General features: G+C 52.0%; 1 protein-coding gene across 2 annotated transcripts in view; it reads left to right on the top strand.

Annotated features, from left to right (window-relative positions):
- Positions 1–1,105: 1,105 nt before the first annotated feature.
- The window catches only part of KCNK5 (potassium channel, two pore domain subfamily K, member 5), a 36,385-nt gene continuing 21,373 nt past the window's right edge, over positions 1,106–16,117 (top strand). Inside the window, exon 1 of one of the 2 annotated variants that reach the window (XM_004673445.2) lies at positions 1,106–1,897. In XM_004673445.2, coding sequence (XP_004673502.1) covers positions 1,712–1,897 — 186 coding nt within the window. In that variant the 5' untranslated portion in view covers positions 1,106–1,711. Of the gene's footprint in view, positions 1,898–4,536; positions 4,567–16,117 lie in introns of those variants that run through there. The other variant, XM_012724084.1, reaches the window with a different exon arrangement.

The raw sequence follows: 16,117 nt of genomic DNA, 5'->3' as shown, positions 1-16,117 counted from the left end.
CTGCAGAAAGAGTGGTCTCCACAGAAAGCCTACCCAAGACCTTGTCCAAGATAAGCCTGGACCCAAGAGGGTCCTGAGGAGACTTCAGGGGCGCAGAGTCAGGAAACGTGCAGCCTCAAAACTTCCTGTTCTGCTTCCTGGGGACAAAACCAGGCGGCACCGAGTGACCCATCCACAAGCCCACAACCTTCCCATCCTGCATGCCTCTCCCGTCTGCCCCAGCCTAATTTGGAGATACCATAGATAGCACACCCCCACCCTCCCAAGTAAAAACTGCTCAGGCTCTCCGCACCTGAGCGACCCCACCCGCCACACCCTTTCGCCCTTAAGGAGAAAAGAAAGGTGGTCTGCCTCGCCTGCAGCCAGCGACCTGAGAGGGTCTGGAGCATCCCGCGGCGCCGAGCACTACAGACAGTGCTCCTTTCAATTTCTGACTCTCGCTGGTTGATTACAACTTAGCAAACCCACTCAAGTTATTAGAATGCAAGGAAAGGATGGAGGGCACCTGGGATTCTGTCACTAGACCGGTAGCAAGGTGAGGAAAAAGATCCCGGGCGTGTTTTTGACAAATCTATTCACTTTTTTTAAAATTGCACAATCCTCACTGAACGTTTACTGTATAGCCATCCAGATTCCCCCCGTCGGCCCCAGTGTACGTTTGACCGTTTTGGAAAGCGCCAGAGGAAACAGAAGAAGTGAAGGAATTAGTGCCCAAGAAAAGAAGGGCAAAGGGGATACGGAGTGTGTGGGGGTGGGGTGAAGTTTGCAGAGCTTAAGTAGGTTGGGGATATGCAAGACGTAAAGTATTTCCACTAGGGTTGCAGTAACGGAAGGAGGGAAGAGAGGAGTCGCGAACACAGCAGATCTCCACCTTTCCCGGATGCGAGAGTCTGGTGACAGGTGAGAATCGATTGAAAAGGTGTGAAGCCTTAGTGGCCGCTTTGAGCCTCTTTCTAGGACCCTTTTCCCAGGCTTTTGGGAAGGTGCGTGGACTGAAGACTATCAAGCGTCCTTCACAGAAACATCAGTACGTGAAAACTGTATTAGAACAAAAATAACAACAGGAACATCTTCCTGAGCCCAGCCACTAGGTGCACACTCTTTAGTTAGGATACCAGTACTAAGCATAGCTCCATCCAAAACGCAGCTCCTCGGGCAATGCGGCGGGTGCAGCCTCCCCTGGCGGCGGCCCCCGGGATTTACTGAGCGCAGGGCTGGTTTCCCCGCGCACCTCGCGCACCGACTCCCAGGCCCGCGAGGGGCGGGGCCGCAGGGGGCGGTGCTGGAGACGCCCCGCCCCCGAGGGGTCTGGCTCGGGCGGGCAAAGCTGGCCCCGCGCTGATTAAAGAGGCGCGCCGGGGCGGGCGCGGCGCACACTGCTAGTGGAGTGCGGGCGGCCGGCGCACGTGTCTTCCCAGAGTCTGGCCCAGAGTCCCCCTACGTCTTCGCCCCCGCGATCCAGGGCAGCCCTTTAGCCGTGCGGGTGACCGCCCACCCCCGGCCGCGTGAGCTAGTCCCCGCACAGTTCCCCGCGCTCAGTGGGCCAACTTGGAGTAGCAAGTTTGTCGGGGGATCGGCGCCGGGGGGGACGAGGTACTGCGCATGCGGAGCTCCAAATTCAAACAGCTGTTTCCAGAGGCTGGAGGGCGGGTGGACTGGGAGCCTCTGAGGCTAGGGGAGGCTTTCTCCAGGAGGCGGCCGCTCGGGAGCCATGGTGGACCGGGGCCCTCTGCTCACCTCGGCCATAATCTTCTACCTGGCCATCGGGGCGGCGATCTTCGAGGTGCTCGAAGAGCCGCACTGGAAGGAAGCAAAAAATAACTACTATACGCAGAGGACGCATCTGCTCAAAGAGTTCCCGTGCCTGGGCCAGGAGGGCCTGGACAAGATCCTGGAGGTGAGCCGCCGCCGGTACCCCTATAAACACATCCAAACCTAACAGGAGCATTAGGGGTGCTAAAGGGAAGCCCCTTGCAGCTCTCGATGCCCCTTAGGCTCTAAGTGGGGGGGAAGGGGTGTGACAGGATGTCTCACCATGTGTCGGGCTACTGGTATCTGTCGCTCACCCGGGACACAGGAGTCGCCCACGCGCCGATACTTCGGATGCGGGTTTGTTCAGAGAACTCACGTCTTGACCCTCGGATGAACCAGATCCCTCGGTTGGCTCAGTGTGGGTGTGCGGGTACCTCCCTCCTTGGAGGAGGCTGTGGGGTGGATAAAGGCGTTTATCTTTCCTTGGAGACGCTCCCGGAGTTCGGGAGCCAAGCCGGGTGCCACCCCCTCGCGTCTCCACCTCCCAGCTCGCGGGCGGGTGCAGCGCCCTTACAGGCTATTTGGGAATGAGAGCGGCTGAAGCTGCAGGAGCGTCCCCTATTCCTCGTGAGACTTTGCGGAAGGTTAGGGGCTCTTTCGAGACCCAGCGGAACGGGGAGTGGTGGCTGGAATGATGGGGAAGCCCTCAGGCCTTTGAGGAGGCTTACACATTTTGGTGACATCCCCCGAGGGCTTAGAGTTAAACTTTTTGAAAGTAGTTGGTTAGTAAAAGAACAGAACCCAAGGAGGTCCTTTTGGTGGCGAAGGAGCATTTTGCCAGCATCACTTTTGGATCTGCAGAAATCTGCCTTGCCCTGCTTTCAGATATGTGACTTGGGGCATGGTCTTAAGTCTCAGGAAACTGGTTTAAAGCAAATTGAAATGGAGATGATGGGAGTTTGTGTTGGCAGGGAAAGCCTTTTATCGCGTGGTGCAGATTACCCGTTGGATGGCATTGACCTCCCTGGGTGTAACGCCAGGCTAGCCTTCCTGGCTGGAACAGTTTTGGGAGGAGGACTTCTATCTTAGTTTGAGACATCAGCTCTGAGTCTCCATCACCCATGGTGGAAGAAAAAAATAGAAATCCACCCTTCTCCCTCTGCACTAATGCCCTCCCATCAGTGGAACAACCAGGACCAGGGTAGGAGTCAATGACTTGAAGATTAGCATGGATTGTAAAGTAGGGAAGATTGTCTGAGGTATTATAATCTCTGGCGGTGAAAGATGCCAGGAAAGAGCTTCATTGGGGAATTGCTTTTAATCAACAGCAGCCTCCCGGTGCTTTATGGCTGCCTTTCTCTCTTTGTTCCGCCTTGGTTTTCCCATATGTGAAATGGAACAGCCAGCCTTCATCCATCCTTCCTGGCCTGGACAGTTTTTGAAAGCACTGGAGAACAAGAAGGTGGCCTTGCTATAGATAGTCTTCAAATCCATGGCCCTTATAGGTGCCTCTGGCAGCTGGGCAGTTAAAGACATGCAGGCTCAGGGGCCTTGGGAAGGGGGAAATGTAGGTCACAGGTTGGGTGTTGGGCTTAAGAGGGGAAAGTTTGTAGCACTGTAGCTGTTTCCGGATGGGGCTGATGGGATGTGCCCTTGATGGGGAGGATGAATTTTGGAAAGTAGTTGATGGATATAGTTCTTAGTAGCAGACATTCTGGGATGGGTGTGTGTGTGTATGTTGGGGAGGGGGTTCCTTTATAATTTCCCTTGAGGAAACAATTCCTCTGGAGAAAGAGTTGTTTAGTTTGCTCTAGGGCTTTGTTTGGAGGGGGCCAGGGCCAGCAGGGATGCAAAGGAATAGTGCTAGTCTTAAGTGTTTCCCTCTTTGCTGCTCTTTGGGCTGCTGCAGGGGAAGGAAGGAAAGAATTCAAGGCTGAATGTGGGAAAATAAACTTCAAAACATGAGGAGAAGGGAAGGGGGGGTTGGGGTGAGGCTGTGGGTCTATCTGGTTGGTGGTAGCTTTGGAGGCTAACAGCTTTCTGTAGGTGTTTGAGCAAACAAAATGTCAATTTGAAATTCTGATTCCCTTTCCCCCTCTTCCCCCCCCCCAAAAAAAAAGTTTGGGCAGGTATGTCTTAGACAAAGGTTTTGGACATTGGGCCAGTCTGATTAGGAAAGTATTATGGATGGCCCTATACCCATCCTGGCCAAAAACTGAAACTGTCTCCAGTTGGGCAAGTCCCCTCCCTTTGTAGGAAAAACCCAAGAAAATGGACTAGTGGGAGCATTTTGCCAGCATCACTTTTGGATCTGCAGAAATCTGCCTTGCCCTGCTTTCAGATATATGACTTGGGGCATGGTCTTAAGTCTCAGGAAATTGGTTTAAAGTAAATTGAAAACTCAGAAGTCCTCTTTCCCATCTGGCAGCTTGGGCATTCATTTTTGACCTGAGGTGTTCTGTGTTTTATCAGATTTTGAATCACCTTTGTAACCCTAAAGGGGTCCCTCACTAGGGATTCCTGAGGTGGGGGCTAGGACTGGGAAAGGGTTGTTGGGGAGTGGGGGTGCAGCCTGTGAGGAATTTAAAAAAAAAAAACAAAACAGTGGAATTTGACTAGGCTCAAATGCATGAGAAAGGGAGGAGGTGCACCTTTCTTCTGCTTTTTGGAAATAGGCCCTGGATTGTCAGGTGCTTCCTCCCTGTTCCTGCTGTGGTTAAACTGAAGCGGAGGCTGACTTTGAAAGGTCCAGCGTGGTTGCCCTCCTTCCTGAAGAACCCTCTTGAGCCCTTGCTTTCGAGCCTGCTCTTTCAGGTATTGGGTGAATTAAAGGAGAAGCATTCAGGGCCTCCTTGGTGGTGTGGTGGGTTAAGGCCCAGCACTATAAAGCTATTCACAGCCACTGTAGCCATGAGTTCTATCCCTGGCCAGGGAGGTGACCCGCATGGCGCACCAGACCTCTCCTGTCATCCGCTGCTCCTCTCAGCTGTGCATTTGAGTCAACCTGCCTCTTCTGCTCCCCACTCTGTTCTGGTGAATCCTCTCACACACACACCCCTACCTCTGGCCTGTACCCCAGCTCTTGTTTGCATAACTAAGTAAATCTAAAAAAGAGAAGAAAGCAGGACTACATAAAATAAAGTAGAAGCATCAGCATGATAGGTTTGAGGAGTAAAGCCAACATGCCTGCCTCCCTCTCTCTATAGCATTATTATTCCTTAAGGTATTCCTTACAGCTACCTTCAGTATTCAGATAAGGAAATTGGGAGCCCAAGGACCAGACCTCAATAGGACGGGCACAGTTTAGCACAGGAGCCAGGCAAGGCAGCAGTGCCTGCATCCAGAGCCAGGGCCTCATAACACTACACGCCTGCCCCTTGGGCTTGTGAAGCTGCTAAGTGTTGGTATGTTGTGAGCTTAGTGAATTCCCTAGTACTCAGGTCAGCTGGAGAGTTCTATTTTCTGTTTCCCCTAGAACAGACTCTCTCCTATGTTGTGCCTGGGTGACCTGGCACCTCCTATGACTGAAGTAAGCAACAGACCACCCCGCCCCACTTCTTGGAAGCACAACAAAAGCAAAGGTGGAGGGATGGGAGGGATGGGATGAAGAGGACAGACACACACCCCTGCTGGCAGCGAGCATAAACAGGATGGATTTGAGGGTTCACCATGTGCCAACGCTTTGAATCTGTGCCTTCTATCCATTCATAATTTAGTCTCGATGACCACCCCCCTTTATAGAAGCTCCTCAAAGAGACGCTATAACTTGCCTGGGGTCATATAGTGCAGGGTCAGGTTTCACATGAGAGCCTGCTGTCTTCCAAAGCGGTTGGGTCTTAGCAGGCTCGCATTAAACCCCCACTGTGCCAGACACAGGGCTGAGGCCTGGGAGCACAAGATGAATTTGATATGCAGCACTCAGATTGGCTGCTGGAGAGAAAGATGAATTAGGAGGGTTTAGCAAGGGACAGGAAGGGGAAGAGGGAGCTAGCCCGGGGAAGGAGGCTGAAGGCTTTAGGCTGTAGGTCTTGCTGGGGTGCACGAGGGGCCACCTCAGGTCTCCACTGAGGCACCCTATTCCTAACTCTGGGTGTTCCTAGACAGCTCTCATAGCTCTCCAGTTCCCTGAAGCCTTTTGGATTCCCCTCTGGCCTCCTTCCCTCCTAAGCCCCAAACTGGACTGTCCTGCCCCAAGGCTTTCTGGGTGTGTCAGATGCTCCTCTTTTATTTTCTGGACCCTTCTTACTAGACTGCGTATTCCACTCCACCGTAGTGGTAAGGCTAATTCCTGATACTCTTGTTATTAACACCACTCCTCCCAAGATCTGAAAAAACAAAACAAACCATAGATTCAGTGGTAACATTACATCTGACCAAAATGCTTCAAATGGGGTTCACTACTTTAATTTTGGAGAATGGAGGGTTAACACGACAACCTCTTGTTTCAAGCCTTGTTGGAAATTGTGAAGTGCAATGGTCCACTTAACTGCCTTTGTAAGTGAAGGGAGCACAATGGATCTTTTATCCCAGGCGGTGGAGGCCTCTGCTTCATTACTTTAGGCTTGAACTCTCACCACAGCACTGCAGATGTGGAAAGGGGAGAAGTTGAGTTTTGAGAGGAAATGGAAGAGCGATCCCTTCTGAACTGGCTGGTTATTTTTATTTTTATTTTTTTCACTTTTTTTTTCTTATTTTCTGCTTGAAGTTGAAGACAGCCAAAAAAAAAAAAAAGTTCTCAAAATGATAAGTCTTAGTTATCTGCCCTGGTTAGAGTTAACAGTTAAAAGTGGATTTTTTATTGACTCATTTGGAGAGTTTTACTGGAGCCCTTAAGGTCACCGATGGTACCGCGATTCGGAACTGAGGGCAGAAATGAGCAAGTGCTGAAAGGTTCTCGTGGGGGTGGAGGACGCTCTGTAAAGGGGGCAAAGGAGGTGATGATGCTTGCTTGAAGTGTTTTCTTGGGGTCTTGCCCTATTTATAGCTTGGCGTTTAAAAGAAACACAATCCTCTGGTTTTGGATGCCGTGCTTGGCTGACTCTGACCTCAGGCCAAGAGCTTTCATCTTGAACTTGGCTGTTTGCTGTCAGATCGGGCTGAGCCTCTGAACTCTTCTATGTAGTGTGTGTGGGGGGGGAGGGAGGGTGGCAGGGAAGTATAAGGGCAGAAGAGCCCCGCTCCTGAGAAAGAGCCCTGAGACAGTCTCTGGATGAGTTGAGATGTTCAGTCTGAGGGGTGCTACGGGGTTGAGTTGAGATGTTCAGTCTGAGGGGTGATTGGCTAGAACTGGGGGGTGACAGGCCAGGGAGAGGTCGGTGTAGGAAAATGGATGATGTCTATTTACTTTTCCCGTGTTCCTTTTGGAGTATAAAGAAGGTGTTAACGGTGAGTCTTATTGAGAGTCCCCCCTGGAACCCTGGAATAAGAGGGACCCAGATCTGTCCGTCCCCACTAAGGATGGGCTAATGTGCTCACAACTGGGCTCTTTCTCCAGGAGCCACTTCTCTGAGCGGTACTTCTGGGACGAGGGCACCTCTGAAGGCCAGCCATCCTGTTAACCTCACAGGTCCTGAGCAGAGCTTGGCATATAGTGAGTGCCAAGAAGTGTCAGCCACCCTCACCACCCCTTCTAGACACACAGAGCCACGCTGCTCTGAGGTGTCTATGCCAAAGAGCGGTGGACATAGCATCAAGGACAGATTTTTGTTTTTTTATCCTAGTAAACAGTGTACCATGTTAACCGTCTTGAAGTATACAGCTCAGTATTGTTAAATATATCGTCACCTGGTTGTGAAACATCTCGGGGACTTTTTCATCTTGCAAAACTGAAACTAGACCCATAACACAACTGTTCCCTGGCCCCCCTCCCCCCCGCCCCTTTCTATTCTCTATTTCTGTGACTTTGACTACTTCAGATGTGTGATGAGTGAGTGGAATCATAGTCTTTGTCATGTGTAAAAATGGCGCATGGAAAATTAGGTAGCGGTTCCTCAAAAAAAGAAAAAAAAATAGACTATCTCAGGATCCAGCAATCCCTGTACAGCAACCAGGTTTTTGGAGTTAGACAAAGAAGTGGAGACAGAGGCTCTTTCTGGCCCCCCAGTCCCCAGGGAGGTGCAGAGTGCATCACGGTCCTCGGCAGCAGCTACAGGCCGAGGTGAGGGTCAGATGACTAAGCCTTTCTGGGTTTAGCCAAGGAATTTGAACTCACCAAGTTTTTGCAATGTTCAAGTAGAGGAGTAACAGCATTTCACTCCTTCACAGCCGTTTGCAACTTAAGGGAAGTGGAATATTCTACTCTGAAGTAACGGCCTTTCTGTAGGCTGGTCCCTTCACCCCATGGGTGTTCTGATAAGAATGCCTCCTCCCTTTCCTTCTACTGTGATGAAGTATGGGTTTTTCCACCAAGTCCACACTGTCACCATCTCCCCAAAGCCTCCATCCACCCTCCTTGCTCCTTTCTGTAAAAGTGAGGGCGATGTGCTCACGTTCTGAACGGCTGCCTGAGGCCTCTGGATTTCTTTGTGGGGAGATAATCTGCTCCCCAAGTCAGGCAACTGTGCAAAGTGAAGGTAGGAGCAGTGAGGAGGGCCTCCCTGCTGGCTGTCGTTTCTAGAAAGCAGGAGGGGCTGTAGCCCTGGCAGCTCAGGCCAGCTGGGGAGAGAAACAGGGCCGCAGTGGCGAAATGAGGGGAAATGGGTCCTATGTGCTGAGTGACGGGTTGCAGATGGGAGAGCCAGAGAGGTGGATGAGGATCAGGAGGCCTGGAGGACACAGCTCCTGTTTCCTGAGGACTGGACAACCCTTTCTGTTGCTAACCCACCGAGGGGCGCACTATGTTTGCCCGAACGTAGGAGACTCGGATACGCGAGAGAATGAAGCAGGAGCCCGGGGTCTGGAGTCCAGAGTCTGTTTTAACAATTAGACAGCCCATGGGTATATATTGGGTCTGTAGGTGCAGGGAAAAACAGGAAATGCGTCCCATGTAGGGAGTGGGATGCATGTTTGTACCGGGCCTGGGGCTTCTTGTAGCTTCTACTTGAAGCAAAGTAGTGGGCTGCAGCTATTTGCAGGACAGAGTGCACTGAGCTCTGCTGGCTTGTTTGTTGGCCTTGCTGGGGAGTGTGCGCACCCATGCACAACATCAGCCAGGGTGGACATGTGCACCTGAGGTCCTGTCACGTTAGCCACACCTTTCGCCTTTGTGGTTCTGGCTCTGAACAAAACTCAGACCCTGCCTTCAGGAAGCCCCTAATCTAGATAAAGGCAAGCAGTTGTTACCTGCCAGACATTGGTAAGCATTCCAAGTCTGTGCCTTGAGATGAGAAAAGGAAGGGACCGGCCTTGAAAAGGCCCACGTTAAGCGCAAGAGCCCCTGTGGGCGCTCATTCTGAGAAAACCTACTGTGTTGCAGATATTGGGGTGTTTCTTATGTCTCATTGAACCAGTCCTGTGGGTTCAGTGTTTCTGCCAGTTCCCACAATAGAAAAGTAGAGGAGGGGGATTACCCGGGTCTACATGACCTAGCAAGGGGCTCAGAGACTCTCTTCCTTGCTGACTTCAGAGCCTTAGGGCCTGTCCCGAGCGGAGGAGGTAGATCCAGGCAGTGTCAACTGTTTTCACGCATCATCTCCTCCAAGGTACTTTTACCAGCACAACCTTGTAGTAGAAGCATCCGAATGCACTAGAGAGGGTAAATAATTTACTTGAGGCCAGTTAGCTAGGAAGGGAAGAACAGGCACCTGAGCCCACAACCCACACTATGAACAGTTCTCTAGGTGGAGCTACAGCACAGGTGGGGAAAAATGAAGGAGAAAGGCTGATGGTGGGAAAGAGCAGGGCGTGCATGTTTTCAGACACACTTAGGGTACGTGGGACAGGGTGCTTACTCAGCTGTGACCTTGAGCAAATTGGTTATTAGTGTAGTATCTCCCACCTGCCCAGAGGATTCATGTCAACACAGCAGACAGTGCCTGGCACGAGCAGCAGGTGACTCACTGTGTCCTACTGCTATTCCTGTTCTCTTTTTCCTGTGAGAGCCCTGGTGGGGGTGCCCGCTTCAGGCCCCACCATGGATGGAGCTCAGCTGGAGATGGAGGGTGATAAAACCCACCACTGTTCTCCTAGGGGGTTCACCCACTGTTTTCCATTTCTTGCAAAGTAACCACATCCCTCCCCTTGGAAGAGTTAACATGAACACCTGAAAATATGGAAGGATTCCTTCTTCCTTTCTCTAGGGCCTGGCTCCCTGCTCTGGGTGCCTCTCTGCCCAGTCCTGGCTTGTCGCTGCCCTTGGGTAAGCCTTTTCCTTTCTGGAGAATTCCTGGGTCCAGAAGGACTCCCTAGAGAGTGATCAGGAAGGATTTGGGGTCAGAGTTGTGCCCTGCTTGGGGCAGATTCTACCCACCTCCCCTCTCAGAAGGCTCTTGCTGGCCAGGTCTCTTTGATTGTCTTTGAAATGTAGTTCAAAGCCAGCCATTCTAGTTTTCCTCTTTTCCATCTAAATATTTGGCTTTCCTGCTGAAACATTTAGGCAGGATTGTATACTTCTGGCTGTTGTCACCTCCCACGGTCCACTATAATCTGGCAACAGCTGCATAGCCAGCCCTCCCATGAGGGAAAGTCCTGAAGCCAGGAGAGAAGCCAGAGGCCTGGTGCTCGGGCAGGGCTGGGTGCTCCTGGACCACTTGGGCCACCAGGGTCCTTTGTCAATCAAGCCCTTCCCTTTGTGAGGACCAGTGAGTGCATGGAGCTGAAGCCCAGGGACCCTCATTGGAACCACTTTGTAGAGATTCTAACCTATGTCCAAATTCTCCCTGGAGTACTAGTTTGTACTGTGTGACCCTGCCCGGAATCCACATCTCCATTTATTCAAGAAGGCTTGGAAGACCTGTTAAAATAGCAAGGGCAAATCTAGACTGAGCCGCATGTGGGCAGGGCCTTGACTTCCCACTTGTGGCCCTGTGGTCCCATGCCTGGCCCACTAGACCTGCTCAGTGTGTGGGTTTTTGTGGGCCCTTGACATGCTCAGACATGTCTGTTGGGTGCCGGGCTCTGAGGGAGGTTGCCCGTCACCATGTGGACCTTCAGGTTGCAAGTCCAGTTAGTTAGGAAGGTCCAGCCTCTTGCAAGGTCAAGGCATTTACCTAAGTGAATTCAGCCAGACTTAGCCTTCTGGCTCCTCGTCACAGAAGCTTCCAATCATGGAGGTGTTTTGGGCAGGGCTGAGGAGTGTAAGGAGAAGAGAACGGAACATGGTCATCAAAATTTTCTCTCTTCTCTCTACACCCCACACGAGGTGGGGCTATTTGCCTCGTGGTTAAGGACAGACTTTCAAGTCGCATGGCCTTTGAAAGCCCTGGGACCCCAGCACAGAGTCTAGGAGAGTGATGACTGACATCCCCCCTCCCTAGGGTACTGGAGCTAACGAGAAAATGCAGGTTTCCAGTCAGCCTTTGTGAGGTCAGCTTATTGTCATCTTCTCACCTTGAGGGGCTTAGAAAACAAATGGGCCTACAAATAGTGTGTATTTCCAGGAACCCCTTTCTCTGCTCCCCTTCGTCTCAACCCTTGTGTCATAATTTCTCTTAAACTCCTTTTCATTGAGATTAACAGGGCCAGTTCAGCGTGTTTAGCCTGTCTGTGCTGGAGGGGAGCTGCAGATTTGCTTTCAAGGAATTTAAGACAGAGTAAATACCCTGTCCTTCATCCAGCAGACATTTACTAAGCATATACTATGTGCCCAGGCCTGTCTGAGGCCTGCAGCAGGGAGAATGCTCCCCGTCTCTGCCTTTTGGGGGAATGTCATCAGGCCACGTACGGCGGAAACCAAGAGGGCAAGTGGACGTGCTGGGGGAGGGAAGCAACACCCCCCTGCCCCTTCCTTGTGGAAACTGTTGTTTGATCTTCAGAGCCTTCTGAGGAGGAGCAAGAGGAAGGCCGAGCTGTTTGCAGGAAGGCCAGGCTGTTTACAGGGGAGAAAGTATACCGAGCTGATACCCCCTTGGCATGACTGGGTTTTTCCCACCCCTCAGAGTCTCCCCCCTATGCTGACCAGGGATGCGGCCCCAGGGCAGGGGCAGGAGTGTTGCCTGCACCTAGGTGACCTCTAAGAAGCCTGGGAACACAGGCTTTTCACCCTTCCCACACTCCACCCTTGGCAGAGACCCGAGCCTGACTGTGAGGTCCAGCAGCCAAAAGATGTCCCTTTGCCAGATGGGAAAACTGAGCTCAGTGGAGCACTAGTCAACTCTGCCTACCCAGAACCTTATTCCTTGTTAGTCACCTTCAAATAAAAACCTGGATGGTGTTTTGGGGGTGCAGAATACTTACTCCTCTTGCACTGAACTGCTTGGCTGATTTCCTACCCTGCCTAGCACACTCTTACTATGACCTTGAATGCTGGCTTCCATACCACTGAATTTTTGGGGGGGAAACAGTGTGAAGGTTGAAACTGAGACTTTTGGGGGCCATCTAGAGCCTGGGGTAGTAAAGACCTGCTCCCTCCCCAGACGGTTTCCCCCATCACAGCCAGCATCCTTTTCTCCCCAAATCTCCTTCCCAAGGAGCTTGGAGCCTGGTGGTGGGGTTGGTGGCTGATGGAAGGGGGGGGGTAGGGCTCTGGGCACCTCTCCTAGTGGTGGATCATAAAGCTTTGAGGCTGGAAGGTGCTTCGTGGTTATCTAACTGACCTTCCTTTATGGCCCTGGAGCCAAAGCCCAGACCTTGGGAGATTATGTAACTTTTCCAAGGTCAACTGTGTTCACCAGGTTGGGCAGGCCAAGGAGGGAAGTACAATAAAGGAACAATTAAAAGGCTAAGTGGGGGTAATTAGGGAAGGCTTCTTGGAGCTGAGGCCACAGGAGGTAGGATGAAAGGTGATTGCCACCCATCTAGCAGGGCTTCTGGTTCCTTCCATAGCACTCTGCCAGGGATCCTGCTGGGGTCTGATGGGACCCCAACTCTGAAAACTCTCTGTGACTTCTCTCTCAGATTCCCAGCCAACATCCTTGTGGAAGCTGAAGTCATTTAGACTTGGCTGCACACGTAGACTCTTCCCTTTCTGCACCCCTGCTCTTGATCCCAGCCAGCCTCCCTGCAGGCAGACGCCCATCTTTGAGGGTGGAAGGGGCCTAAAAGGCCTGCACATTCCCAGCGAGTTTCAGCTTTTACAAGAACTCTAGAACTCGTGGAAGGCACAGCAGGAACTGTATCCGGCAGTTAGTAGGGGAAGGGCAGATAAGTTCTGTTGGGAGCCTCCTTCTCAGATAAGACAAGCGAGGCAGGGAAATTTTATCACCCAGTGAAGATCACGAAGCCAGTGTAGTGGCCGGAGCCTGAGCATTCCGAGTCAGAGCCAGGCCTGAACGAGCAGAGTAGCCTCATTGAGATGCTCAGTGTCCAGGTTAGCGCCAGCCCTGCCCATCTCGCTAGGCCGCAGGCCACCCTCTGGACTGGGTACCCTGCTCCTGTCCTGTCAGGTTCCGACACCAGTTTCCTTTCCACATTGACCATAAATAGGTTTGTTTGCCATTTTTTGAATGAGAAGTTTTATTAAAGCAGGAAAACCTGGCTTGTGTAAATGCACACCACAGCTCAGAGTTGACTCAGCGGTCTCATGCCTCCCCCCAGCCTCTCTGCACTGGTCCTCATCCTTACAGTCGAAACAGACTCCTGACCCTTCACTGCAGGATTTGTATGTCAGGTGGCGCAGAGACTGATCCTTGAAGCCTTCAAAGAACCCAGGAGCTAGAGGGAGGGTGCAGGTGCTGTGGCCTCATGTCACTTTCCACCTCCAGTTGGCCTGCCCCTCAGCTGTGACACATTTTCCACATCCCAGGTGACTTCCCAGGGCTGAGCTCAAGCAGGAGTCTGGCTGTCCTCTGGGAGTGGATAGTTTTAGTCTTGTCTCTCTCCTGGGGTATCAGTGCCGCCTGGTACTCCCTGGTACTGCTCCAGCCGTCAGGTTTTGACACCATTTTCCTGTCCACATTGACCATATATGGATTTGGCCTGGCTGGGCACAGAAACAGGCTATCTGGCAGTATCCTGAGGACCCCAGGACGGGCCCTGAGTGGACCTGTTTGGTTTGGCTGGGGCGTCCCTTGTGCGTCCCATGCCCCAGGGGCATGGTGACACCTGTTCCCAGATCCTCCAGAGGAGAAAGAATGGTAGCCCCTGTCTCCCCAGCCACTCCTGTTCAAATAAAGCCCTCACCTCCCGGGCTGAGGAATGCATCCTGGCAGTGTTAGCTTTGGAAAGGTGCCCTTCCGTGCTCAGCATCCCAGCTCCCGTTGGAGCAGCGGGTGGACGGGCTGCCTGTCCAGGGAGAAGTGCTGAGTGGGCTGAGTGTGGCAGCCGCTGCAGGAGTGTCTTGTCAGCATCCCCAGGGAGCAGGAAGAGGGAGGGTGTCCTCATTATCAGCTTTTCAACACCACCCCCTTCTTTAACACCTCCCCCCCCCCCCCAAGAATCCAGCCTTAGCTGGGCAAGAGCAACCTACTGAGGAATAAGTAGACCTTTGAGCTGGGGCTGGAAGGCAGAGCTGCTTCTGACCTGGGTCTCTGGCCTGGTGATTGGCTGTGTGGCTCTGACAGGTCACTGCCCTTCTCTGAGCCAAGCACTTGCTCACTAAAGCTAATGAGTAATTACTAAGGCTAATGAGCACCAGCTGTGTGCCCAGGAGTGGCTTAAGGATGGTGGGAATTATGAGAAATATTAGACATTATCCCTGCCTTTGAGGTTGGGGTGTGTGGCCTCGTTGTGTAGACTAAGCTAAGTGGGGTGTGGCATATTGTGAGTCCTCAGGTGTTTGTTCTGAGGTAAGAAAAGCTGCTGTAGGCTGGGGCCGTTGGGAAGGTCTCCTCTGAGCCTGGGCCTGGGGGTTCCCTTATTTGAGTCCTGTCATTCTCCATACTGCCTCCTTCACCCCCCGAATTTTAAGCTCAAGGCACTGAGGGGTGACTTGTTCCCTCCCGTCCCACCTGTTTCCTCAAGGCCCTTGACTTGTACTGCATTGGATTTCAAATTTTGCTCTTCATAAGAGGGTAATGACTCACAAACATGCTGTGCCATGAAGCTGTCTCCTTTGTCCTCTCCCACCAGTCCCCAAAGCCAGAGTTGGAACCATCCAGAGGTCCTTTAGCTTTCACGTGGGAAGTTTGTTGGGTAGCGGAGGTGGGGAGTCCTGCCACATTCTGTCACCATCCCTCTGCCCTCCTTGCCAGGGGCACCAGCCTTGGTTAGGGTGGATCTGAGCCTCTTTCTGGGTGTGCATCTGTCTAGACTTCGGTGGGGTTGGGGGTCACGGGGCTCCCCTGGGTCCAGGGCAGGCAACTTTATACCATGGACTAGGGGGAGATGCATGTTGGATATTTAGCTCTGAAAGTTTCCAGGAGGCATGCTAGGAGTTTACCAGGTCACAGATCTTGGTTTTGACACTGCTTTTTGGAATGCCCTAGGGGGTGGGAAGTGCTCAAAACCCCTGTCTCCTCCATCTGCTCTGTCATTGGGTCTATCATGTTATCATGGTCATTTTTTTTTTTAATTTTTAAAATATTTATTTATTTATGCATACAGAACTGGGGTACAGACCAGAGGTGCAGGGCTGGTGAAAGGATTCACCAGAGAAAGAGTGGGGAGCAGGACAGGCTGACTGACGAAGTACACTGCTGAGGGGAGCTGCGGGAGAGACAGGAGAGGTCTGCCGTACCTTGTGGGTCATCTATGGGGCGGGGATCGAACTCATACTGAAGTGGCTTTTAGCTTCATAGTGCTGTGCTTTAACCCACCGCGCCACCACGGAGGGCCCCTATCATGATCATTTTTAAAAGTTCTTCCTCCTAAAGCCACTCTTGCTCTTCCAGACCTGCACTCTGCATACACTTCAGTCTCTGCTTAGGGAGCGACTTGGTGGGCTCTCTGGCCTATGGAGCGGGAGATGCCCTCAACAGAGACCCTGTGTGCGAGGATGCTTTTCCGGTGCTTCAAGCTGGTATTACTCAAAGTGGGTCTGAACTCAGAGCCAGACTTCAAGTTACACAAAAACAAGATGGGGGGGTGAGGTGTGGGCAGCTTGCGTGTGTGGTAGAAACTCGATTTACACATGGAAGTCAGGCAGTGCTGAGTCTGGGAAGCGGGATTATTGGTGCCTTTTCCTCTCTCTTCCAGTTTTTTGTAAGCCTGTGTGTCCCTTATAAAACAAAGGAATCCTTTTTTAAGGTAAGATAAACACATAAGCCATCAGCCTCTCCTGCACCAGCGTAGAGTGTACAGAGTACAAGACAACGTAGTTTTGACAACAAACTCTGAAAACTGCTGTCCCTCTGTACTCTGAGCAGCGTTAGCTTTGACTTTGGCTGCCAGA

This window comes from Condylura cristata, unplaced genomic scaffold, assembly GCF_000260355.1.
Source record: "Condylura cristata isolate star-nosed mole 26May11 unplaced genomic scaffold, ConCri1.0 scaffold00001, whole genome shotgun sequence".
NCBI lineage: Eukaryota > Metazoa > Chordata > Mammalia > Eulipotyphla > Talpidae > Condylura > Condylura cristata.
The sequence above is the reverse complement of the archived record's forward strand: the minus strand, read 5'-3'. Positions and strand labels throughout refer to the sequence as shown.